The sequence below is a fragment of the Oncorhynchus tshawytscha genome, linkage group LG27, assembly GCF_018296145.1.
Source record: "Oncorhynchus tshawytscha isolate Ot180627B linkage group LG27, Otsh_v2.0, whole genome shotgun sequence".
NCBI classification, from domain to species: domain Eukaryota; kingdom Metazoa; phylum Chordata; class Actinopteri; order Salmoniformes; family Salmonidae; genus Oncorhynchus; species Oncorhynchus tshawytscha.
Window position 1 is genome coordinate 2,090,409 of NC_056455.1, and position 26,101 is coordinate 2,116,509.

The window sequence follows — 26,101 nt, forward strand, 5'->3', positions numbered from 1 at the left end:
CATTGAATCAACAGCCTTCAGTATATTTTCCTTCAGTGGAATAGGGATTCAGTGGGGAAGCTGTTGAACTGGTCTAACAGACTCATCCACCACCAGGCGAAGCTCACCTGGCAGCCCCCATCCCTTCAAAAATGTCCTCAAACTGTTTCAGTATTGCCTCAGGTGTTCAAGTCTGATGGGGCCTTTTGTTTTTCTTTAGTGCTGACATGATGAATGTTGGTGTTTGAGATGTAGCAACTTAAGCTCTTCACATGTTTCTGCTGAAAGGAGAGGCTTTTGCAAGGTTTTCACCACTTTTTTAGCACGTTTCCCCATCATGATTGGCTTGTAGTTCACACTCCCCTACTGGTGTAATAACCAAGCCATCATACCTTGCTTGGTTGTGGCTTTGCATCTCCATCCTGCAGTACTTGCATAAAGTCTCTGTAGTTGAGTATATTAACAGTTGAGCCACTGTCTAGCTGGCGTTTGATAGTGCTGCTTGGATTAAATCAGTTACCATTTATCTTTGCAACTTTGAACATAATTGTTCAAAGTCTGTCATGTATAGCATGTGCACTTCTTCATCAGCATTATGATCACTGCATGTATCGTGTTCTAGCAGATTGACAGGCTTACCTTGTCTTTGTCTGCACACTTTAGCAAAATGTTTCATTTTATTCGGCAGAATTTGCATATAACCCAATATGTGGGGCATTTGGCTTTTGCGTGTGTTGATCCACAGTACATACACCCATGCTTAGTATTTTTCTGCCTTATCACTGTTTGATTAATTGTTTCCATTTTTTATCGACATGGTCTCTATTTGTTCCGAGTGGCATAATTGAGATTCTGTTCATTTTTTAAAATTGGATCTGTTCGCTTGCTCTACATAAATCTATGGCTTTTGGTCAGCGTAAATTGGGGTTCGCGTGGCATACTTGCTCTTACCTTTACAGCCAATCACAAGTCTGTCTCTGATCATTTCGTCTCTCATTGACCCGAAATCACATAAATCAGACAATTGACGCAGCCTCATAACATATTGACCAGACATCTCTGCTTGAGTTTGTTCACGTGCTAAAAACAAATATTTCATAAATCACATTACGAGTGGGTTCAAAATGTCTTTGTAAAATGTCAAGGATTTTCTTTGGATTTGCTCTATCCTCTTCCCCCAGATCTAGGTGACGCTGAAGCATATGGCGCTCATTTTTATCTAAACCTGTAGGAATTTCATAATTTTCCCACTGATCACGGAAAAAAGTGGTTGTTTTGATACAAATCGCCTTTCATATCCATGGCGCTAGGCACCGGAATTTGACTGACATGGCAGGCTTGTCGTCCTCGCTCACTTATTTACGTTTAACCGATAGTGATTACATTGTCCACATAACTTATCCTTTTTTCCTTAGTGCTTGGCTTTGGGTTCACACTTCTGACACCATGTTATGTGTATGTGAATTAACCAGCGTCGGAGAGTTAAGTAAAATGCAAGCATAATCATTTACTCAGGTATTACATGTGACAGGTCACACCATCTGCATCAGACACTCATAATGCACCTGATTATATATCCTAGATAGGTGCCCCACTAGCACCATCTCTAGGTTGGCATTACGCCCATTATCTTAGTTCCCCAGGTTGGGTCACAGTCCATCTCCACTTGTCTTTTGGGTGTCTTTCTCTTCCCATCAGGTGTCCCAGTTTAGGGCAATCATAGTGTGCATGTCTAGTGGTAGACATTAAAACATCCATGAATACAAAAAAATAACATTTGAAAATGAAAGCACACAGGGTAGTACACAAAGTACTTCATTTATTTACAGTTTTTAAAAGTACACAAATGGGAGATAAAGGAATATTCTTAGAGCTGGTAGCTTAGTTAATTACACATAGGAGGGTGAGTCAGTGATTGACCAAACTGGCCATGAGTCAAACCAGAAATGACTAGTCAATAATGGAGGTCAGCATTAAAACAGTCCTATAGAGCTGAACCATGGCAACAGTTCAGCTGTGCCCGCCCTTAAACCTCATATTGCTGATTGAAATTATCCTCAGAGGTCAAATTGAATATCCCAAACTCTTGCTCCACTCTTTGCTGAGAACCAGTAAAGACATGGCGTGTTACTCTGCCCAGGCCTTGCCGACGCATGTTAGATCTTACAACGCATCAGCTAACCTCATTATCGCAATCAGGTACCTGACGGCACATTCGATGATGTGGCATGCAATCACTGGTCGATGCATGCAACGTCTGAGCAGGGGAACACGACCATCAACTGGAACGTCCAAGGCCATAGTCCACCCAAGAGAAGTGTAAATCGGTTCTTTTATCAGGGAATAGATGAAGTAATGACAGCGGTTTAGTCAACTGCTTCTAGCCACATCAGTGCAGGACCATTTTACTTCTCAAAACATGTAAAAATAACACCAGTGTTCACATGGAGCCAGTAAGTCATTGTGAGCCTTTGATATAAAAACTCCATTCACACTCAAAACAAATTATAGTTTAAAATGGCAGCCATTTAACAGACACTTAAGTCTCTGGGTATCTGGTGTATTTGAGGAACTCCAACTAAAACGATCCTGCACTTCATCTTTGTGGACAGACAAGGCAAAAGCCTGGGAACAGACAATGATTGACAGCCCAAAACAGACCGATTATAGGACAGTGATGTCCCACTTTAGAGCAGCCCCAAGTGAGACCTACGGTCAGAAACCCAAATTCACCACAATAAGGAAACCAAAAAGGGAAAAAGCTGAAACATTTCACATCTTCATTAAAATACAATTTCACAGCCTAGAAACAATACAAATAACAGAATGAGAATGTAGATCTGTACAGTAGACCATGAGGCAGTCTGACTCAGTGTGAGAAGAGGAAACCTTAACAGGGGCTCCTCCATAACACATACAACTTGAGGGATGTTGATCATAGAACCCCATAAAGAAAACAGACTTCAATTGTGGTTTAGAGTTGAAACCCTCCACCTGACTCATACACCTCAGCTTGGTCAAAGGGATGTCCAGTGTTAAAACATGCAAATAGTATATATTACAAATGGCTTTAGAGTTACAGATCAGGGCTGTGAAAACAAAAGCCTGCTGGTGGTCAGAGAAGAGGTCTGTAAATAAGTACAAATGAAAAACCAAAACCGATCCATTTCAAATAGAGCCGCAATCATCGATTAGCTCTTTTCATATCAGATTTATCAATTGGTTATTTAGTAATGTACTGTGGGAGTAGAAATTGGTGTCTATTGACAAAGTGCCATGGATGATAAGTAGTAACCATGGCGATAACGGTGGCGGTTGTTGTCGTTCCATTTGTCGTCTTAATTAAATCTGTTAGATCGCCATGGCAGCAAAGACCACGGCCTCTGCACAGACGTTGAAAATGTCTCCCAGAAAAAAGGTTGCAGATGTGGTCTGTAGTTCAGAGATTCTTTATCACAACGATTGTAAGTGTTTGGGAGAGAGTACAAGGAAATCAAGGGCGAGCGGGAAAGGAACAAGAGATCTAGTGGGAAAAAGAGAGGATCAACCAGAGAACACCAGGTCAGGAGAGGAAAGAGTTGGTCTTCCGATGGTTTCTGAAGTAGTTAGGCTGGCTGGCAGCTGATTGGTGGAGCCAGCCTTGGTGCAGTCCTCCGCTGTGCCAGGTGCATTGTGGGTATTGTCTCATCGAGGCACTGCAGAGTGGAGGCCACCAGGGATCATACCAGGCACCATCTGAGAGAAAGAGAAACTTTTATACTTGCAGGCAGGGATCTCTACTCTAGCTTCTCTGCATGGAATCTCCATCTTACCATTCATTATACTTCATTCTCTTCTGCACTTAAAATGTCATTAAAAATACCAGACGTACAATATTCTTCATAAGGTTCAAGACATGCATGAAGGGTTGAAAATAGCTTCATCTTGTCATATTTCTCAGTAGCAGCAGCAGTATTTCTGAGTAGTGCAGCAGATATGATGAGGGTAGGCAGCGTTGGGCCACCTCATCACATGGCTTTAGTCTGGTGCGTCATTCACGTGTCAGAAAAATAAAACTCAATTCAGTATTCACCAGAGTTTACGCTTTCAGCCGTGGCGAACCTAAACTGTAGCTTGAGGAGAATCTCTGGAGATGTATGAAAAACCATGCAGCATTGAGCAGTGGTAAAAGTCAAGGGAGAGAGGGTTTGAAGGACACTAGAGAGTTAGGAGCAGAATAGGACCTAATGCAGTCACATGCTGGAGAACGTCAGACAGGAATCAGCACAGTCCAACCACTGCAACAAGCCACGCGCACTGAGCGGAGGATAGGTCACAGGTCACAGAGCTAGGTGGGGTGACAGCCAGGAATAAGGGAAACACTAATTCCCCACGTGTATTTGTTATCACAAGGCTGGAATGCAGCACTCCAGTTCTCAAGGGCTGCAGTGTTTGATATGAAGACTCACACACTGATAAGTACGCTATGAAAGGGAGGAGTCTGGCCTGCTGAAGTCTAGCTCCTATTGTCATCAGCGATATTAGCTGCTAACATTGAAGCTACTTGTCTCCAGTGATCACATGGTCTCAACCCCCTTTCATGGTGTAACAGAGAGGAATGGAGAGCCTGCAGACAGACAGTGCTGCCCAATAAGACAGGAGACGTGCATCCCTGGTGCTTTAGGACACAGCGCCAGCCTGAGCGGGACTCACCTAGTGTGGCCATCGGGCCATCACACGAGGATGTGGCGAGCCTCTACTTGTCGTGATGATCGAAGGGAATGCTATTCTGGGGTTGGGGGGGAAGGAGGGAGAGAGAAGGCCATAGGGCAAGTCAGACAAGTGGATCTGGGTCTGTAGTATGGCATGCTTACCGTCACACCAATGCCCTGGGAGTGGGAGATAAAAAACTCCCATGACCACCTGGTGGAAACGTTAAGACATGGGCAAGGAGAGTGGGGAGATGTTGACGCTGTCCAAGGAGAGTGGGGAGATGTTGACGCTGCCCAAGGAGAGTGGGGAGATGTTCAGGGTTTCCTCTCAATCCTGGTGTGGATTTCCTTCCCCTTCTTATCCTTGTCTTGTTTTGTCAGGCTAACGCCAGGGCCCTTTACATAGCTAGCTGAAGTTCCTCCCTCCAATAAACAGCTTTATGTTCATTCATGTTTTAAAAGATTATGTGGATGTGATCCTGGCCTTACTGATGCACTGCTAGACGTATAGCTACTCTTACGGACATTTGAAGACAGTCAGGACATTCCTGCTTCAAGTTTCTATAGACAACTTCGTTAGTTATGTGTTGCATATTTCTCTGCAGGAGTGGGTCACGATGGGGCATGGTCGTATGAGGTTAAGGGTCATCTGGTGAGGCCCGAGGGGGTGACGCTAGGGATGGGGCGAGCTTGTACCTGTGAGGTGGACATGCGGGAGGTGTCCTGGTGTCCTGTCAGATCGGACGAGGAGACGTTAACGGGAGCTCCCCGGTGAAGCCGCATGCTCACTTTCCTCTCCCGCTCCATACCAGACACCGGTCGTGGAGACGTGTTGGCTAGAGAGGAGAAATAAATACTATGCTCCCTGACCATGACAAGACAATAGTCAAGCACATTGTTAAGTAATCCATACATCAGTCATCTAGGTGTGCGTCAGAAACACTAACCTGTGTGTGAGGTGTTTTAAGATGTGCATCAGAAACACTAACCTGTGTGTGAGGTGTTTTAAGATGTGCGTCAGAAACACTAACCTGTGTGTGAGGTGTTTTAAGATGTGCGTCAGAAACACTAACCTGTGTGTGAGGTGTTTTAAGATGTGCGTCAGAAACACTAACCTGTGTGTGAGGTGTTTTAAGATGTGCGTCAGAAACACTAACCTGTGTGTGAGGTGGGTGTGAGGGGTGTAGGCGGCGCCGTGTCCTGTGTTCCTCGGGGTCGTCCTGAGGCGGCAGGGAGTCCCCTGGCCCCGGGGTTCCTGCTGTGTCTCAGCCTATCCTCTCTGTCCCTCCGCTCCCGCTCCGCCTCCTCTGCTGCACGGTTGGCCCCCTTTGAATTAGGGGCAGTCAGAAGGATAGAAATGGAGACTAGATCAGAAAGCTGCTGCTGAGGTACCATTAGCTAATGGTTAAGAGGACTAATGTGTAATAAATCATTAATATGTTTCATCCTGGTTAATTAACAATTAAGAGGCAGTACTCACAAACTTGAGCATGTTCCAGTCAAAGACGTAGTCATAAGAGAAGCCCTGTCTGTGGAACAGGTTCCGGAACAGCTGTCTGAGGTACGAGTAGTCTGGCTTGTCGTCGAACCGCAGAGAACGACAGAAGTTCAGGTAGGTGGAGAACTCAGCTGTGAGGAGGAAGAAAAGTATTACTTTTAATCAGAATACTTTCTCATCGGGAAGGGAAATTATTTCCCATGTTTACAGGGTCACAGCATGATCTCTTTGTAGAGAGGTGCGGAAAGGACAAGACAAATGGACAGAAACACTCCAAGAGTATATTGTTACTACATGACAAGCACAGAAACCCTTCGTAAACTGTAACCAGGATGGAGTAAATGTAAAAATAAAAAAAATCACATTACTCACAGGGGTATCCCTTGCAGAGCACCTCGATGGGGGTGGACATTTTCTTCTCACTGATGCGTTCGTACTTCTGCCTCTTGGTGGCGGCCTTGAGGCCCTGCCAGGGCAGAGAGCCCAGGTTGAAGTACATCAGGACATAACCCAGAGACTCCAGGTCATCACGCCGAGACTGTTCTGCAGAGGGAGAGGAGAAAGTCACACTGGCCATGTTCGAATACCTTCAAAAAGCATCCTTTCCAGATCTGACATGATCGAAGGAAAGTGCTCCACTATGAGGCTTGTGCTGAGGAATGTGCGCGCATGTGATCAACCTCTAGGTGTGCGACCTACCTATCCCCAGATGTGTGTTGATGGATGCGTAGCGCGCTGTGCCGGTCAGGTTCTTGTTCTCGCGGTAGGGGATGTGCTGATGTGTGCGGGCGTCGCGGTACTTCTTGGCCAGGCCAAAGTCGATGATGTATACCAGGTTGCCCTTCTTGCCCAGGCCCATCAGGAAGTTGTCAGGCTTCACATCTCTATGGATGAAGTTCTTAGAGTGGATGTACTCAATCCGGCTGATCTGGAGGAGAGGAGAGCAGGGGTGGCCACTACACCTCCTTGACAGCTTTACTTTGCGCTTCTAATTTGTTAGCAGATTTTATAGCACATAGTGGCCATAACTGTAGAAGATACAGAGGACCCTAATAGCCAGCATAAGAGCTGAGGATTTAATGGTCAGTTGTGTCTCACCATCTGGTCAGCCAGCAGCAGGACAGTCTTGAGGCTGAACTTGCGGGAGCAGAAGTTGAACAGGTCCTCCAGACTGGGGCCTAGCAGCTCCATCACCATCACGTTGTAGTCTCCCTCTGCTCCACACCACTTTATGGACGGGATGCCCACTGTAAGGAATGGAAGGGAGAGTGTGATTTGTAAGGATACCCACTGTAGGGAAAGGAAATCCCATTCTTTATCGGGTTTAACATGATTTCTTGTGTGATACCTATCCCACACAAGTGCTGTTTCTCTGGCTCTGTGATCTGATGACAGGTTCCACTGAGTCTATTCGCTCAGGCTGCTGGCTGGCATGACTGACTCATTGTGATGACTGCCTGCCTGCTTGTTAATGTGGTTTTCACATCACTGGACATTGGGGGAAGGGGGAAAATAGGGTGAGAAGATGAAGGGTGTAGATAGAAGGGGGAGATGGGGAAAGAGAGACTGATAGCCACAGCCTGGCCCATGTATAATGTTTCAGACCCATGTCTCACCTCCTCCCTGCATCATCTTGTAGATCTTACTCTCTATGTGGAGCTGTGGGTGTTTGGTCTTCACACATTCCAGTTTAATGGCGACCTCCTCTCCCACTGAGATGTCTGTGCCTGGGGGAGAAAGAGGAAATACTGTCAATACAAATGTATATAGATGGATAAAGAGCCACCAGGTGTGTTATTGCTTTCAGTTCAGAGTATGATGATTTAGGCTTATAAAGGACTAGGGCCTGGACAGTTTTACCTGACCAGTAAGGGAGGGGAAACTCATGGGCCTGGTGATGTGCATGCCCCTGCTGACTGACAGGTGAAAAATCTGTCGACGTACCCTTGAGCAAGACACTTAACCAGAGCCATTATGGTTAAGAGTGTCTGCTAAATGACTAACATGTAGACGGGGCATATACACCAAGTCCCATTCATATCATACCAGCCACAAAAGAATGCAACTCAAACAGGTAAACAAACCAACTGTAACTGTAATCTTAACGTTTCCTCATGAGCAGTACTGCCAGCATGTGTGACCAGGCCTACTTCTCTATTCTTCTACTTTAGTACTGGGCCTACTTCTCTATTCTTCTACTTTAGAACTGGGCCTACTTCTCTATTCTTCTACTTTAGAACTGGGCCTACTTCTCTATTCTTCTACTTTAGTACTGGGCCTACTTCTCTATTCTTCTACTTTAGAACTGGGCCTACTTCTCTATTCTTCTACTTTAGAACTGGGCCTACTTCTCTATTCTTCTACTTTAGAACTGGGCCTACTTCTCTATTCTTCTACTTTAGAACTGGGCCTACTTCTCTATTCTTCTACTTTAGAACTGGGCCTACTTCTCTATTCTTCTACTTTAGAACTGGGCCTACTTCTCTATTCTTCTACTTTAGAACTGGGCCTACTTCTCTATTCTTCTACTTTAGAACTGGGCCTACTTCTCTATTCTTCTACTTTAGAACTGGGCCTACTTCTCTATTCTTCTACTTTAGAACTGGGCCTACTTCTCTATTCTTCTACTTTAGAACTGGGCCTACTTCTCTATTCTTCTACTTTAGAACTGGGCCTACTTCTCTATTCTTCTACTTTAGAACTGGGCCTACTTCTCTATTCTTCTACTTTAGAACTGGGCCTACTTCTCTATTCTTCTACTTTAGAACTGGGCCTACTTCTCTTTGGGCAGCTTGCAAAAGCTACAAGTCTAAAAATGCATTGAAGATGTGCACATTTGCTGCTTGTGTGCTAGCAGTGGGAAATGGGAGCTTTATAAATCTGACATTTCATTTCAAAAGTAGGCTACAGTCCAGGTGTGGAACTCTAAGCGAGAGTCAGCTACACAACAGAGCCACCAGCCAGTGAATGACTCAGACCCTCTCCTGAAAAGCACTTAACACCTCCATGAACACACAATAACATGTTGGATGAGTCGTACATGTGGTTACATAAAGGGGGTTGCATTAATCTGAGGGAATTACAGCTGACTGTAGCGTTCCATTCCCCTCTGTGTGTGAGTAGGATGAATGCCCTCCCCCCAATCACCTGAAGAGTACACAGGAACACAGCTGACCTGAGATGGAGAATAATCCATTCCCTCGCTGAAATGACATTCTGTCTCTCCCATTACAATGGATAAGAACTAGGCACTTAGGACTGACACGTTTATTTTTTTCCCCATGGCATAGCGGTTTAGCCTTATCCACAAAATTGGCAGTCAAGTCTACGTGCTCTAGAAATGAACAAATTGTACTTCACGTGGTAGTCAAACTATATGAACTCAACATAAGTCTTTCGGTGTCAGGATGTTTCAAGTGACCTAGGAGAGTGATATAGATGTATGGTCTGGTTATGCAATCCAGCTAGGGTGTCAAAAGCAAAACACCCACACCATATCCTAAGTGGTTCGGTGCAGGTGGGGTGGGCTGGATGGCCTTATCACTAAACATCTCCTATTTCACAGTTACGACTCATTAAAAACATCCACTCAGCCCTACACTCAGTGGTGCAATTTCATTACACTTCATGTCTGTTGAGTTGGGACATTGAGTTTCATTGGACATGAGGTTTCTCATCTGCAACACAATTTATATATTGACCATAAGTTAAACTGCAGCCATGCAAAGAGAAAATAAATCTACTTTCCCAAAGGTCAGTGAGTGTCTCTGAACCTGAATATGCACAAACAGTGCATTTAATAGGACTGTGACAGTAATTGAATAACCCTGTAATTGACATTTATGGATGAAGACAAAATAGCCATCAAACTGTTTAATAGGCCTACATACATTTTGGATTTGATTAGGATATTTTAGTCCCCATTTGGACTAATCTTCCAAGAGTCCTTAACATTAAAATACAATTTATAATAAACACACTTTCACATATAACACACTATTACAAACATACATAATACACTAACATAATGACCCAATAAATACTCAATCTAAAAATTAAAAAAACATTTTTTTGATTCTTCATCTACTATAGTCCCACAACATTTCTATATACTATATTAGTATATTATATATTAAATTGTTTTTAAATAATGTTTAAACTTATATATCGAAAGGTTTCTAGTTTGCCCAGTTAATTTATTCCATTTCTTTATTGCTCTAAATCGAAATGTTCTTTTGCCCATTTCTTTTTTCTGTCTGGATAACGCATAGATGGTGGACAATCTATTCCTAGTATTTACGGAATGTCTGTCTCTTACCAACTGAATACCACTGTGAATAGAACTTGGCCATTTTAAATGATGTATATTATAAAATAAGCATGTTTTTTTCAATTATCTTGTCGATTGATGACCAACCAAGAACATTGCGCATGACTGCAACAGAAGAACCATATCCCCGCCTTAAAACAATCCTTGCTGCTTTATTCTGTGCATTCTGCAGCCTCCTAACTTCACTTGATGATGCATTTCCCCAGACCACCGAACAATAGTTCACTTGACTCTCAACCAATGCCTGTGTTATTTGCTGAAGGATTTTCCCTGGTAAATATTTAGACATCCTTCTGATTATGCATGCTGTTTTAATATTTTTTTTTTTTACATAGATTAGTTATTTGAGATGACCATGATAAGCAGTAGTCTAGCTGCACTCCCAGTAGTTTGGTTTCTGCCACTTCTTCAATTTGTACTCCTCCCATACTTAATTGTATCCCATGCTGTTTTGGCCATTTCCTAGTTAACCAAAGTTATGTTGGTCTGTTTTTCTTGGTGTTTAAAGCAAGTTTGTTTTGGCAAACCCATTTCCTGATAATCTCCAAATCTCCTTGCAAAGCTTGCTGTACCTGTCGAACCGATTGTCTTGCTGCATAAATTGTAGTATCATCTGCAAATATAGTAGCTTGAGTTTCAACCAAGGCATAGGGAAGGTCATTGGTGTATATTAAGTAGAGAAGTGGCCCAAGGCAGCTGCCCTGCGGTATTCCACAGTTTAACACATTAGGGGAAGAAAATGAACCATTGATATAGGTGGACTGTTTCCTGTCAGTTAGATATGACTGTACCCAATTCAATGCTACCTCCTTAAAACCATAATGCATTAATTTTGTCAAAATAATTTCATGATCCACTAAATCAAATGCTGCATTGAAACCTAAAAATAGTACACCTACAAACCTGCCATTATCCATAGCATTGAGCCACTGGTCAGTCATGTCAACCAATGCAGTGGTAGTGGAATGGTTTTTGCGATAAGCATGCTGATTGGCTGTAATCAGATCATTCTTTTCCATATACTCCCACATTTGTCTACTCACAATACCCTCCAATATCTTACTGAGTGTAGGGAGTAGACTAATTGGTCGACTATTGGCAGGAGTAATGGGTTCTTTGCAGTCTTTCGGAATAGGACACAGTTTCGCATGCTTCCATACATTTGCAAATAACCCCTTTTCCAGTGACCAATTAAATATGTATCGTAGTGGAACTGCAATCTGGGGAGCAGCACAGCGAAGCAAAAAAATTGTCCATAAGACCATAACCTGTAGATTTACCATCAGGTAATGACTTAAATAGGTTTAAAACCTCCTCCACTGACACCGTTTGTAGACTAAAAGAGCAGATCTTATTGCTCATAATATGATCATCAATCCATTGGACAATAGCTTGTTTGGAAGAATTTATGTCTACATTGTTGCTTAGTAATTTAATTTTCTGTGTAAAAAAATCTGCAAAATGATTGGCAATATCAACTGGTTTTGTTATTATTCTCCCGTCAACCTCCCCACTAGATGGGCATGATGAGATAGATGTACCAAGTAAGCCCTTAACTGTGTTCCATACCTTTTTACAATCATTTTTACAATCAGTAATTAACTTCTGTATTAACTTTATTTACAATGTAGATCAACTTAATCTAATAGCGGGAGTGTTTTAACAATTATAAGCAGTTCTGTTAACTTCGTCTACATCTCCTCTTTCCAACTGTTGTTTGGTGCTCCAGCAGCGAGCGGGGTTGCAGAAGCCTAAAAAGAAAAGCTTGATGTGGACTTCTTTTACACAATGTATATTTTCATTTCTTGCTAGTAAATAAAGCAGTCTTTAAAAAAAAAGTTGGATGTGTCTGACTATTAATTATTCAACAGCAGTCGACAAGGTTGTTCTGGCTCCTACAATGTGTCAAACGGACAATCCTATCCAAACCAGCGTTGATGGGTCCTTTTGCAGGATGTGATTGTGAGTTTGATGATTCGCTTTATAGGCCTATGTCCATTCATAAAGGCTACTTTAGGAAACTATCTTTAAGGATCTTTAAGAAGAATTAGATGCTCATGTCATGATTTAAATACTGCAAAAAGCCTATTTTCAGTAAAGGCCCTTTCTCAAGTCTGATATTTTGGTCCAAATAACTAGGAAGAAAACTAATACTAGCTAAGCTTTCCCTAATTGAATTGGCAAAATGATATGGCATAATAAGCCTATTCCTGTCTATACATGACTAAATAAAATAATTCAAAACAGGCTACTAAAGCATACTTTGGCCACAGAGGATCATTTAGCTTCCCCTTAAAAGAGATTACGTTGTGGATTGTATTGAATCACATTGCCTACAGTCGGAAGGAAAGGAAACAATTGCGCGTGTGGCAAATAACAAATAGAAGATTGTTGAGCTGCGACGGTCAGTGAAAAGTACAGGTCAGCTATATCACAAAATTAAACTATTCAATCGCAGGAAAACAAAATGACCATTGCTGAAAAGACAATGAAAAAGACAAATCTGTCTTTTAGTTATGAAAATTATTAATTGAGGGAACGGCAGTGGAGGGCAATAATCCAAGGTGAGTGCGCACTGCGAAAGAAAAGTATCTGATATAGCCTATAGGCCAGGCATCTACGCCATCCACACACTGCCATGCATTGAAATATATTTTTTTGTGAACAATTATATGAATTATATGATCCTAAATGACTATCAAATTACGAATAGAAGGCTCTTACATATGCCTGCAAATGCGATGATGCATGGAATGATGCATGGTGAAAATTAGCTTCCCCAAACTTGAAACTCACGCACCGCCTATGCATAGGCTGGTGATTTTGCGGTTTGGTACTCGAGTTGTCGGCTGAGGAAAAGTACACGTGGACAGTTAACATCTTCAAAGTGTGAAGTAAGGATACACATCATTGCATCCTCAATTTGCATGTTCTGTGTAAAATTAATTACCATAATCTAAATGTGATTTGTCATTCTGAGCACCGTGGGTGGACGCCTTTATCAGGTTACGCACCCAATGCTTAGGGGTTTGGTAAATTTCTCAAATGTACAGTCGATTGAAATGTTTCCGGTTGAATGTCCGGCCCTACATTTTCTTAACAGAAACCCTTATATGGGCACGTCTTGTTTATGATGCCTTTCACACCAATTGCAAAATATCGTCCTGCCACAATCCGTCAATTATTTATTCGGAACATGTTGGATTTTTAAAATTGATATTTTTGCAAACGAATAAGCTTTTGACCAATATAAATTATTATCTGGGACACTGTCACTGACAGGCCGCGCACTGCCACAGAGGTCTGTGGGTTTGTGTGAATTCACAAAATTTCTCTCTGCCCGTGTTTTACATTTGCAATGAGTAAGTGCAGCAAGGTATCAATTTAGCCAATGTGATCACATCACACTAGAGCTAGGCTACACATCGCTCTCGCCATTCAAATTTTCCTGACAGTTCATTGACAATGCTGTAGCCTATTTTATAGCCATTCAGCAAGCAATATGGTCGATCGATGCGTCTCTCCACCAATAAACGTATATATATATATATATATATATATATAAAAAATGCTGTTCATTGTCTATAGCAGGGGTCTCCAACAGGTCAAAGCACACCTATGAGTAGTTCGCCAAACAAATCTGAAAGTATATGCAATTTTTCATGTTTATCTTAAACTTTCGCAAACAAATCTCACAAGTCAGACACCGCAATTTCCCAGCAACTGTCATACTGACATTATCCCACCCCTGGTTAGCGACTATTGGCTTAAAAAGCCAAACCTAACTATCTGCAAATTTCCAGCAATTTTGCCCATCTGTGTAGTGCGCGTTTGTGTATCACTGTGTGTAGCCAGTTGATGTGATAACCTGTGTGGGTTGAAGGAAATAACAAAAACCGTCGCAATTAAAATGTTAAATGCAAAGTAGACTTACCTGGAAGAAGTAGATCATGAGTATGTATACCATTTGTATCTACACTGAACAAAAATATAAATGCGACATCCAACAATTTAAAAGATTTTACTGTGTTACCGTTCACATTAGGAAATGAGTCAATTTAAATAAATTAGGCCCTAATCTATGGATTTCACTTCACTTGGCAGGGGCGCATCCATGGGTGGGCCTGGAAGCCAGGCTCAGCCAAAGCCCCACAAAAGGGCTTTATTACAGAGAGAAATACTCCTCAGCATCCCCCACCCTCCTTTCAGACAATCCCGAGGTTGAGGAAGCCGGATGGGGAGGTCCTGGGCTGGCGTGGTTACATGTGGTCTGCGGTTGTGAGGCCGGTTGGATGTACTGACAAATTTTCTAAAACAACGGCGGCAGCATATGGTAGAGAAATTAACATTAAATTGTCTGGCAACAGCTCTGGTGGACATTCCTGCAGTCAGCATGCCAATTGCACACTCCCTTAACTTGAGACATCTGTGGCATTGTGTTGTGTGTTTTAGAGAGAGGAATTTTATTATACCCAGCACAAGGTGATCATGCTGTTTAATCAGCTTCCTGACATGCCACACCTGTCAGGTGGATGAATTATCTTGGTAAATGCTCACTAACAGGGATGTAAACAAATTTGTGAACAACATTTGAGATGAGCTTTTTGTGCGCATGGAACATCATCTTTTATTTCAACTCATGAAACCAGCACTTTACATGTTAAGCTTCTAGCAGCAGTACAGAAACATTTCTAGACCGGCACATTCCACTCACTAGATGCACAATTAAAAAAGGGCCAGAGGCGCAATTAAAGGGGAATTACACTCAAATCAATTTAGTTTTATTCCAGACGCCCCCCCCAAAAAAAGGTTTGCTGATGTGATTTAAACTTTGACTCAGAACATCCAATGTCGTTGTTTTGCTAAGAACTGTAATTGCGAGTGAAAAACAAAAATCTAAAACCAGGAAAAATGAAACAGAAAACAATGTGAAAATATCAGAATGTGAGGATGTGAGGGGGATGAAAATCTGATTTTATAGCCCCCCCCTGTCCCTTAGAGTTGTTTATTAACCATGATTTTACCAGGTATTTTGACAGTGCACTACTTCTTCCAGGGAGGCGTTGCAGGAGAAAAGAGAATGTTCCTATTTGAAAGCTAGAAGAAAGAGAGAAAAAAAGAAGCTTGTGACATGTTTCATTTTTTAAAATTAGCTCTCATGCTAGAAAAGGTTGGAGATCCCCGGCTTACAGGCTACTCGTTCAAGAGCTACAGAGGGGGAAGAGGCCAGTGCCAGCGGAGATGCATGAATTGTGCAAGAAGGGAACAATGAAGACAGAGATGCGTAAGTTAAGTTAATATATTAATGCACCATTCGTATAACCTATATATATTATACGCCTGCTAAAGTGAAGCTAAACGAGCATGTGCTATAGGCAACCCTAAAAGACAAAAATCCACCAGAGTTTACCCTTATCAATAAGTGGTTGCACAGATTTAGATAAAGCCCTCAAATTAAAAGAGTGTCAACATAACCACCAATTGCTTCACAAAAATGTATGAACAGCTGATCACGAGGCTATGGACAGGCTGATCACGAGGCTATGGACAGGCTGTGTGCACATTTATTAGCAAGTGCATCGGTGATGTTGTACCCACGGTGACTATTAAAACCCTCCCTAACCAGGAACCGTGGATTGATGGCAGCATTTGCGCAAAACTGAAAGCGCGGACCACTGCTTTTAATCATGGCAAGGCGACCGGAAAACACGACCGAATACAAACAGTGTAGCTATTCCCTCCGCAAGGCAATCCAACAAGCTAAGCGTCAGTTTAAAGTAGTCACAATTCAACGGCTCAAACACGAGACTCATATGGCAGGGTCTACAGTCAATCACGGATTACAAAAAGAAAACCAGCCCCGTCGCAGACATCTTGCTCCCAGACAAATTACACAACTTCTTTGCTCGTTTTGAGAACAATACAGTGCCACTGACAAGGCCCGTTTCCAAAACCTGTGGGCTCTCCTTCACCGTGGCCAACGCGAGTAAAATATTTAAAACGGGTTAACCCTCGCAAGACTGCCGGCCCAGACAGCATCCCTAGCCACGCGGCTATGTGGGCACAGCAGACTGGGATTGATTGAATATGTCCAAAACACACCAGCCAGCTAGTCTACGCGGCTAGGGATGCTGTCTGGGCCGGCAGTCTCGCGAGGGTTGACCCGTTTAAATGTTTTACTCAGAGCATGTGCAGACTAGCTGGCTGGTGTGTTTAAGGACATACAGTGCCTTGCGAAAGTATTCGGCCCCCTTGAACTTTGCCACATTTTAGGCTTCAAACATAAAGATATAAAACTGTATTTTTTTTGTGAGGAATCAACAACAAGTGGGACACAATCATGAAGTGGAACGACATTTATTGGATATTTCAAACTTTTTTAACAAATCAAAAACTGAAATTGGGCGTGCAAAATTATTCAGCCCCCTTAAGTTAATACTTTGTAGCGCCACCTTTTGCTGCGATTACAGCTGTAATTCGCTTGGGGTATGTCTATCAGTTTTGCACATCAAGAGACTGAACATTTTTCCCATTCCTCCTTGCAAAACAGCTCGAGCTCAGTGAGGTTGGATGGAGAGCATTTGTGAACAGCAGTTTTCAGTTCTTTCCACAGATTCTCGATTGGATTCAGGTCTGGACTTTGACTTGGTCATTCTAACACCTGGATATGTTTATTTTTGAACCATTCCATTGTAGATTTTGCTTTATGTTTTGGATCATTGTCTTGTTGGAAGACAAATCTCCGTCCCAGTCTCAGGTCTTTTGCAGACTCCATCAGGTTTTCTTCCAGAATGGTCCTGTATTTGGCTCCATCCATCTTCCCATCAATTTTAACCATCTTCCCTGTCCCTGCTGAAGAAAAGCAGGCCCAAACCATGATGCTGCCACCACCATGTTTGACAGTGGAGATGGTGTGTTCAGGGTGATGAGCTGTGTTGCTTTTACGCCAAACATAACGTTTTGCATTGTTGCCAAAAAGTTGAATTTTGGTTTCATCTGACCAGAGCACCTTCTTCCACATGTTTGGTGTGTCTCCCAGGTGGCTTGTGGCAAACTTTAAACGACACTTTTTATGGATATCTTTAAGAAATGGCTTTCTTCTTGCCACTCTTCCATAAAGGCCAGATTTGTGCAATATATGACTGATTGTTGTCCTATGGACAGAGTCTCCCACCTCAGCTGTAGATCTCTGCAGTTCATCCAGAGTGATCATGGGCCTCTTGGCTGCATCTCTGATCAGTCTTCTCCTTGTATGAGCTGAAAGTTTAGAGGGACGGCCAGGTCTTGGTAGATTTGCAGTGGTCTGATACTCCTTCCATTTCAATATTGTCGCTTGCACAGTGCTCCTTGGGATGTTTAAAGCTTGGGAAATCTTTTTGTATCCAAATCCGGCTTTAAACTTCTTCACAACAGTATCTTGGACCTGCCTGGTGTGTTCCTTGTTCTTCATGATGCTCTCTGCGCTTTTAACGGACCTCTGAGAGTATCACAGTGCAGGTGCATTTATACGGAGACTTGATTACACACAGGTGGATTGTATTTATCATCATTAGTCATTTAGGTCGACATTGGATCATTCAGAGATCCTCACTGAACTTCTGGAGAGAGTTTGCTGCACTGAAAGTAAAGGGGCTGAATAATTTTGCATGCCCAATTTTTCAGTTTTTGATTTGTTAAAAAAGTTTGAAATATCCAATAAATGTCGTTCCACTTCTTCACAAAAAAATACAGTTTTATATCTTTATGTTTGAAGCCTGAAATGTGGCAAAAGGTCGCAAAGTTCAAGGGGGCCGAATACTTTCGCAAGGCACTATATTTAATCAATCCCTATCCCAGTCTGCTGCGCCCACATGCTTAAGAGGGCCACCATTGTTGTGGTTCCAAGAAAGCTAAGGTAACTGAGCTAAACGACTATCAACCCATAGCACTCACTACTGTCATCTTGAAGTGCTTTGAGAGAATAGTCAAGGATCGTTTCACCTCCACGCTACCTGATACCCTAGACCCACTCCAATTTGCTTACCACCCCAATAGGTCGACAGACGACGCAATCACACTACCTTAACCCATCTGGATTAGAGGTCGACCGATTATGATTTTTCAACGCCAATACCAATTATTGGAGGACCAAAAAAGCCGATACCGATTTAATCATCACATTTATTTATTTATAATAATGACAATTACAACAATACTGAACGAACACTTATTTTAACTTAATATAAGACATCAATAAAATCAATTTAGCCTCAAATAAATAATGAAACATGTTCAATTTGGTTTAAATAATGCCAAAACAAAGTGTTGGAGAAGAAAGTAATGTGCCAATATGCAATATGTGCCATGTAAAAACACTAACGTTTCAGTTCCTTGCTCAGAACATGAGAACATATGAAAGTTGGTAGTTCCTTTTAACATGAGACTTCAATATTCCAAGGTAAGAGGTTTTAGGTTGCAGTTAATATAGTATTTTTAGGACTATTTCTCTCTATACCATTTGTATTTCATATACCTTTGACTATTGGATGTTCTTATAGGCACGATAGTATTGCCAGTGTAACAGTATAGCTTCCATCACTCTCCTCGCTCCTCCCTGGGCTCGAACCAGGAACACATCGACAACAGCCACACTCGAAGCAGCGTGACCCATCACACCACCAACGTGACCCATCGCACCCCTTGCAACGCAAGGGGAATAACTACTCCAAATCTAAAAGCAAGTGACTTGAAACGGTATTAGCGCACACCCAGCTAACCATTTCACATTGGTGACACCAGCCATTAGGCTGATAGGCTTGAAGTCATAAACAGCGCTGTGCTTGTGAAGAGCTGCCTGCAAAACACACGAAAGTGCTGTTTTAATGAATGATTACAGGCCTGCTTCTGCTTAGTCAGACTGCTCTATCAAATCAGACTTAATTATAACATAATAACACACAGAAATACGAGCCTTTGGTCATTAATATGGTCGAATCCGGAAACTATCATTTCGAAAACAAAACGTTTATTATTTCAGTGAAATACGGAACCGTTCAGTATTTTATCTAACGGGTGGCATCCCTAAGTCTAAATATTCTTGTTACATTGCACAACCTTCAATGTTATGTCATAATTATGTAAAATTCTTGCAAATTAGTTCGCAATGAGCCAGGCAGCCCAAACTGTTGCATATTCCCTGACTCTGCGTGCAATGAACGCAAGAGAAATGACACGATTTCACCTGGTTAATATTGCCTGCTAAACTGGATTAGTAGTTATAACTAGTGATTATGATTGATTGTTTTTTTATAAGATAAGTTTAATGCTAGCTAGCAATTTACCTTGGCTTCTAAGGCATTCGTGTAACAGGCAGGCTCCTCGTGGAGTGCAATGGTTAGAGCGTTGGACAAGTTAACTGTACAGTGGCATAACTGTAAGGCTCTCCAGAGGGTAGTGAGGTCTGCACAACGCATCACCGGGGGCAAACTACCAGCCCTCCAGGACACCAACATCACCCGATGTCACAGGAAGGCCATAAAGATCATCAAGGACATCAACCACCCGAGCCACTGACTGTTCACCCCGCTATTATCCAGAAGGCGAGGTCAGTACAGGTGCATCAAAGCTGGGACGAGAGACTGAAAAACAGCTTCTATCTAAAGGCCATCAGCCTGTTAAACAGCCATCACTAACATTGAGTGGCTGCTGCCAACATACAGACTCAAATCTCTAGCCAATTGGATATAATACATGTATCACTAGTCACTTTAAACAATGCCACTTTATATAATGATTACATACCCTACATTACTCATCTCATATGTATATACTGTACTCTATACCATCTACTGCATCTTACCTATGCCGCACAGCTATCGCTCATTCATATATTTATGTACATATTCATCCCTTTACACTTGTGTGGATAAGTTAGTGAAATTGTTAGATATTACTGCACTGTCGGAACTAGAAGCACAAGCATTTCGCTACACAAAACATTAACATCTGCTAACCATGTGTATGTGACCAATACAACTTGATTTGACATGTTTCTATTGCCTAATGATTGTCAAATTCATCTTCATGCGCATCAGAGCTGTCTATATACCCCCCCTTAAAAAACTTTCCTCGTCAATTTATATGATAGGCTACATTATCCCATAATGTAATATCCTACAGAAAGGATTAAGCGAAGGCAAGGTTTTTAATGCATTTTTGGGAAAGAAGAAATGTGGTTTGCTTCAGTGTCTGAGTGAGATGCACTGCAGTTGGCTTTGATTGAGGTGTCCTTTCAGGTGGGTGGGTTATGTGTACGAGTTCACCAATTCTCTATGTCCATTCAGAAAGTTTTCTAAAACAAGCCTGTCTGGATTTAATCTCTTTAATCTGATAAAATAATAAAAAAGTCCTAGTGATAATTACAAAGTGTAATAGTAATAGTGAAGTTGCAGAGAAATGTCATGTGTTTCTTTTGCAGCCAATGGTGGTCGATGACTATTCATTGGCCTGGCCAATTACCGTAACTGCAAATTCCAAGACAGTCACAGCTCTAGTGTTAAACAACTCACAGATTGGAATAACATCTGCCACAGTGTCTAGTCAGTAGCCAAATGACCCAAGCCTTTCAAAAACAAAAATTCAACTGAGAAGCAAGTCAAGCAACCTTTTGGACTTACATGGAGTTTAGACCTATTTGTTTAGAAAAGGGGCAGGGTGGAGAGCTGGGGTGTTTTGACTCGTGACAGGCTACCACAGGCAGGGCAGTAGTGGGGGTTATAATCTGATCTGACTTTCTCATATGTTACACACTGACGGTTTGTGAAACAATGACATGGCTGTTAGAAGCTTCACTGATGTCATCCACATAAACAATAAGCTCTTTCTGCCTGTATACACTAACTACAGTAGTGCCAAGAAGCTGTAGAATCATGTCCAACCCTGTGGCTGTTCCTGCTTCAACTCAACCACAGGAGTTCCTACAGACAACTGAACACACCTACAATGAGGACAGAACATACACCAAATTCAAAACACTGGATTTTGTCCAGTAAAACCTATTCAGCATTCAACATGGGGAGGAATATTAGGACTACCCAAAGAAAAAAAACATGACTTCACTCCAGGAAGCATATCAGCATTATAACAAAACCATTACAGTTATGGCATGACAAGATTCAAATTGAATCATGCAAAAAGCAGGAACTGTTCATCGTACCTTATGACAAAGGTCTGTGAGCTCAACCCTGGGGGTGATAACATATCAGAATGTAATTTCAGATACCAGCTGACTGGAAAAACCACAGGGCCACATACACAACACACTAAAAACAACTAGATGTCAACACAACTCTAAAAGGGATACTTCAGTATTTTGGCATTGTATCCTTTTATCTACTTCCCTAGAGCCAGATTAACTCGTGGATACCATTTATGTCTCTGTGTGCAGTTTGAAGGAATTTGCCAATTAGCGTTAGCGCAATTGCTAACTAGCGTTAGCGCAATGACTGGAAGTCTATGGCAACTGCTAGCATGTTAGTAAATTCCATAGACTTCCAATCATTGTGCTAACGCTAGTTAGCATTGGCTGGTAAACTACCTATAACTTCCGTCATACGGGACACAGAGAAATGGTATCCACGAACTAATCTGGATGTATGGAAGCAGATAAAGGGCTTCATTGCCCATCGTATACTGAGTGCAACTGCTTGGGAAGCACATTTGGCTAGCTCTACTGCAGCTAGCTAACTGCCCTCCAGCCCTTGAAATTAACTGACAGATGGGATGACTACTGGCAAACTCTGTTGGGCTGGGTGACTTGTTCGGTCGGTTTGTGAAGTGAACTAGCTAACTTATACATTTTCAAAAAGCCTCTCATTCGTGATCCAAGCTAAGGTTAGGTAACTATCTGGATGGTGGCCAACGTAGCTAGCGAACGTTATTGGCTTGCCAAGGGGACAATAGGTGCTGGGAATTGACAGTTTGTTTTGGTCATGCTAACCAATAACATATTTGCACATTTCCATCAGCTGGCCAGCTAACGTAGCTAGCTGGTTTGGATTAATGTTAGCAATGTAGCGAGCTAGGTTAGCATGTTAGAGACGCTGTATATGATAGCTAGCTAACGTTAGCTAGTTTAAAATGTTCGATTGACGTTAGCCAACCTACGGTAACGTTGTGTAATACTAATGACATTTTCGTTAGCTAGCTACTCACCCAAATAGATATCTCCAAAAGATCCACTTCCAATTTTCCTGCCCAGCCTGTATCGGTTTCCCACTCTCAATTCCATGGTTCAATGTTATTCTTACGAAGCAACCTTCAGAATGTGTCGTTTTGAGAAAGAAAAAAAAAGTCACCCTTGGTGTTGTTGCTCTTTTTGGTTACCAATCCACCCCAAATATCACCTTACTTTGCTGGAATACAAACCCCTTTATTCAGACGCCCCCCCTCCCCATGAATCCCAGAAGATCAAGTTCCTTCTGTAACAATCCAATTGTCCCCATCCCTTTTATATCTATATTTTCTTCGGAACACCACGATATTGGTATTGCCTGAAAGCTTAGAATGTGTAGATTATGTTCTAGCTGTTTTTGATATCATCCTTTCCAAAATCAAGAACGATGGAGACGGATTTTGATGGAAGCCTTCTAAAAACAAAAAATAAAAATAGCCTGTTCTCCACTGTAGGAATTTCTTCCACTGTGGACTGGCTGGCTGGCATTCGCTTGTGACATCATTTCTCCTAGCAACCCTGCGCAGGTCACATTTAAAGAGGGCGCATTGGTCTTTGGAAATTATTGAAGTGTTACTTTGTATGTAGAAAGACTGATACACTGAATCAAAAAATCGAACTAACAACACTAAATACGTACTATTTCATGTTTATAAACATGACTTCTGCATCAATATGGGCATAACATACAACCTGTCAACAATGATGGTGAAACTATGAAAAAAGTACTGAATCCGGTCACACAGCCACTCGAGGGGACAGTTATATCGGTATTGTCTTTGTCTGTGTCGCCTTGTTGCACCTAGATGGCAGGATCTAGGGAAATGTAGACTTGAAATATAATGTCATTTTCTGTTTCCTTGTGTCATGTTCTAAGAGTTAAGGACAAAACATATTATAGAATGTATAGCTAGAATGCTAGGCAATCACACTCATCTAAAAACGAAGTGATGTACAAACAACCTGAGGCACAGTAGGTCACCACCCCATACAGAGTAGGTTGAAGTTGACATAAGGCCTATATATGTCCCAAATTGCACCCTATTCCCTATATTGTGCACTACACTTGACCAGAGACCTATGGGCCCTGGTCAAAAGTAGTGCACTAGGGAATAGGGTGCCATTTCCTTAGACACTGATCTAAGGTGTCACAATATGTGGTTTCCCCTAATTAGGTTAGGATTTTGGGGGTTCTTAAATCTACCCCTAATGCCATGATGTCACAGTGGCTAAGGTATATACTGTGACCTGAATTATTTGAGGCCAAATCAGCAGAGGACAACAACAGAAAGCAAAAAGACAGGCAAGCAAGGACATATGAATATATGTACGAACACACACGCATGCACACACACGATAAACAAACAGATAGAGATAGACAAGTTACATCAGGGATAAATCCTGTCCTGCACTCTCAGTAATCCTGTGACACAGCCACTCGACTGGGGCTGAATAGACCAAAATACCCTAGATATACAGGATTATTTAGTATGGGAGCAGGAAAAAGGTCAAATGAATCCATGAACCTTGCATTTCCTAGTTCTTTAGTCTGGGATACTGTGCAGGGGGAGTCATTATTTTGAGATTCAGAATTTGAACAGTATCCAGTCTTTTTTCTACTCAGAATAAGATTCAAACTGCAGAAAAAAACTGTTGATGATGGATGCATGCATCAGAGAAAACACATATTTCTTGTTGTGGATGGAGCATGATAGAGATGGAAGTAGGTTGATAAAGCTCTCTCTCTCCCAGCGTCTAACTTTTCCTTGGTACATATTATTTGAAGGGACACATCTAGGATAGACACAAATCATTGGGCCATGGGTCAGGAGAAGGAAATTACTACTGGCTCCGTCAACTGCTCATATAGGGACAGCTCATATATTGTTTTCTTCAAAATGGAAACATTCAGTCATTCATAAATTGCCATTACTCATGTTTGCCCATTTTCCTGTTTTAATAGTATTTGTTTTCATTTCTAGACTTAAGTTCAAGATGCCTCAGCAACTCAGGCCATTGAGGTCAAGACATGCTAAGAGATGGTTGTGTGTGTGTGTGTGTCTGTGTGTGTCTCAGGCACAGGAAAACCCCCTAAAAACTCTAATAGGTCTCATTGTACATATATTGCATACAGAACTGAGCAAAACAATAAAACAACTGAGCAAAAATATAATTCTCACAATGTAAAATGTCAATTGTATTTCAAACCGTTCTAAGAATGTCAAAAACATACATTTCAAATTATGGAAATAGGATTCAGTGTCAATAGGACTTTTCTATGGCTCAGGAACAGACGGACAAGCTTTCTCACTCATGACAGAGCTCCAAACCTTGGAGGCCACGCCCACTAATCTGAAGAGCGTTTGTGATTTTTGTGATTGGTCGCATATGGACCAATCCCTGAAATTGTCAGGGGCACTATTTATGTGGTTTGGCCCCTCAGACGCAGCTCTTGATGTTTGGATTATGTCATTTGGACTGCACGTGTTTCACAATACACGGAGCTGGAGGGACGAGAAAGAACAGAGATCGAAAAGTATTGTGTAGTTGTATAATGAAGTTCAGCAGAGAAACATGCAGGAAAGATTTGATCATGACTTTGTTATTACAATGTTTCTAGGTATTTTGCTTATTCTGATTTAATGTTCAATAAAATGAATTATTTCTGTAATAAAATGATTTATTTGTGTAGCCTAAATATTTTCATTGGACAGCAAAGCTAATTGTTTTTCTTTCTTTGATAAATGTCAACAAACAAAAGCTAATAGCCTACAAAGTCACTCATGTTTGTGTTGGCGTCTTTATGTGGAAACTACAGGAGGTTGAATTGGGGACGGGCTCGTGGTAATGGCTGCAGCAGAAGTAGTGGAGTGATATGTGTTTGATGCCATTCCATTAATCCATTCCAGCCATTATTATGAAACGTCCTCCCCTCAGCCGCCTCCACTAGTGGAAATACATTCCCATTGACCCAAGACAACGGTACTATAAAACCCCTTACAATTAGCTAGTGCATTCACAAGTACACACACGACTGCTGCATGTTAGAACACAGCCTGCTGGTAAGCCTGCTGCCTGCCTGCCAATGTGAGGTAAACTAATCCAATCATAGCAGGTACATTCAGCACTTCCACTCTTATGAAAACAATATGCTGACATGTAATCTATACCTATGACAGCCGAATGACTCTAGGACATAGGCCCATATTCATGTCTAGACACCTGTTATGGATCACACCAGTACTGTTGAATAACTTGTTTACCTTTCAAAATAAAACTTCTCAAAAACACTTTGTAGAGTGTGTCCTGTCTACCGAGTTCACTTTGTAGCCATGCAGTTACGTGGTGTGCTCATGTTGTGACTGTACAGATGGATTGTTTATGGCAGGGTT

The 26,101-nt window shown here is 41.9% G+C and overlaps 1 protein-coding gene across 7 annotated transcripts; it reads right to left on the reverse strand.

Annotated features, from left to right (window-relative positions):
• Positions 1-1,778: 1,778 nt before the first annotated feature.
• On the reverse strand, positions 1,779-23,207 carry LOC112259277 (casein kinase I). 7 transcript variants are annotated; one of them, XM_042307152.1, is made up of 10 exons: positions 22,691-23,207; positions 7,785-7,895; positions 7,267-7,415; positions 6,868-7,096; positions 6,541-6,711; positions 6,151-6,299; positions 5,828-6,014; positions 5,367-5,506; positions 4,672-4,742; positions 1,779-3,714 (listed from the first exon to the last, which is right to left on the reverse strand). In XM_042307152.1, exons 1-9 carry the CDS (start codon positions 22,764-22,766, stop codon positions 4,692-4,694), a joined length of 1,263 nt encoding a protein of 420 aa, XP_042163086.1. In that variant the 5' UTR covers positions 22,767-23,207; the 3' UTR covers positions 1,779-3,714; positions 4,672-4,691. The 7 variants fall into 7 exon arrangements, with proteins under 7 accessions (XP_042163086.1, XP_042163089.1, XP_042163088.1 ...); XM_042307155.1 differs by having other exon boundaries at positions 4,672-4,747; positions 22,691-23,206; XM_042307154.1 differs by having other exon boundaries at positions 5,828-5,996; positions 22,691-23,205.
• Between the last annotated feature and the right edge of the window lie 2,894 nt (positions 23,208-26,101).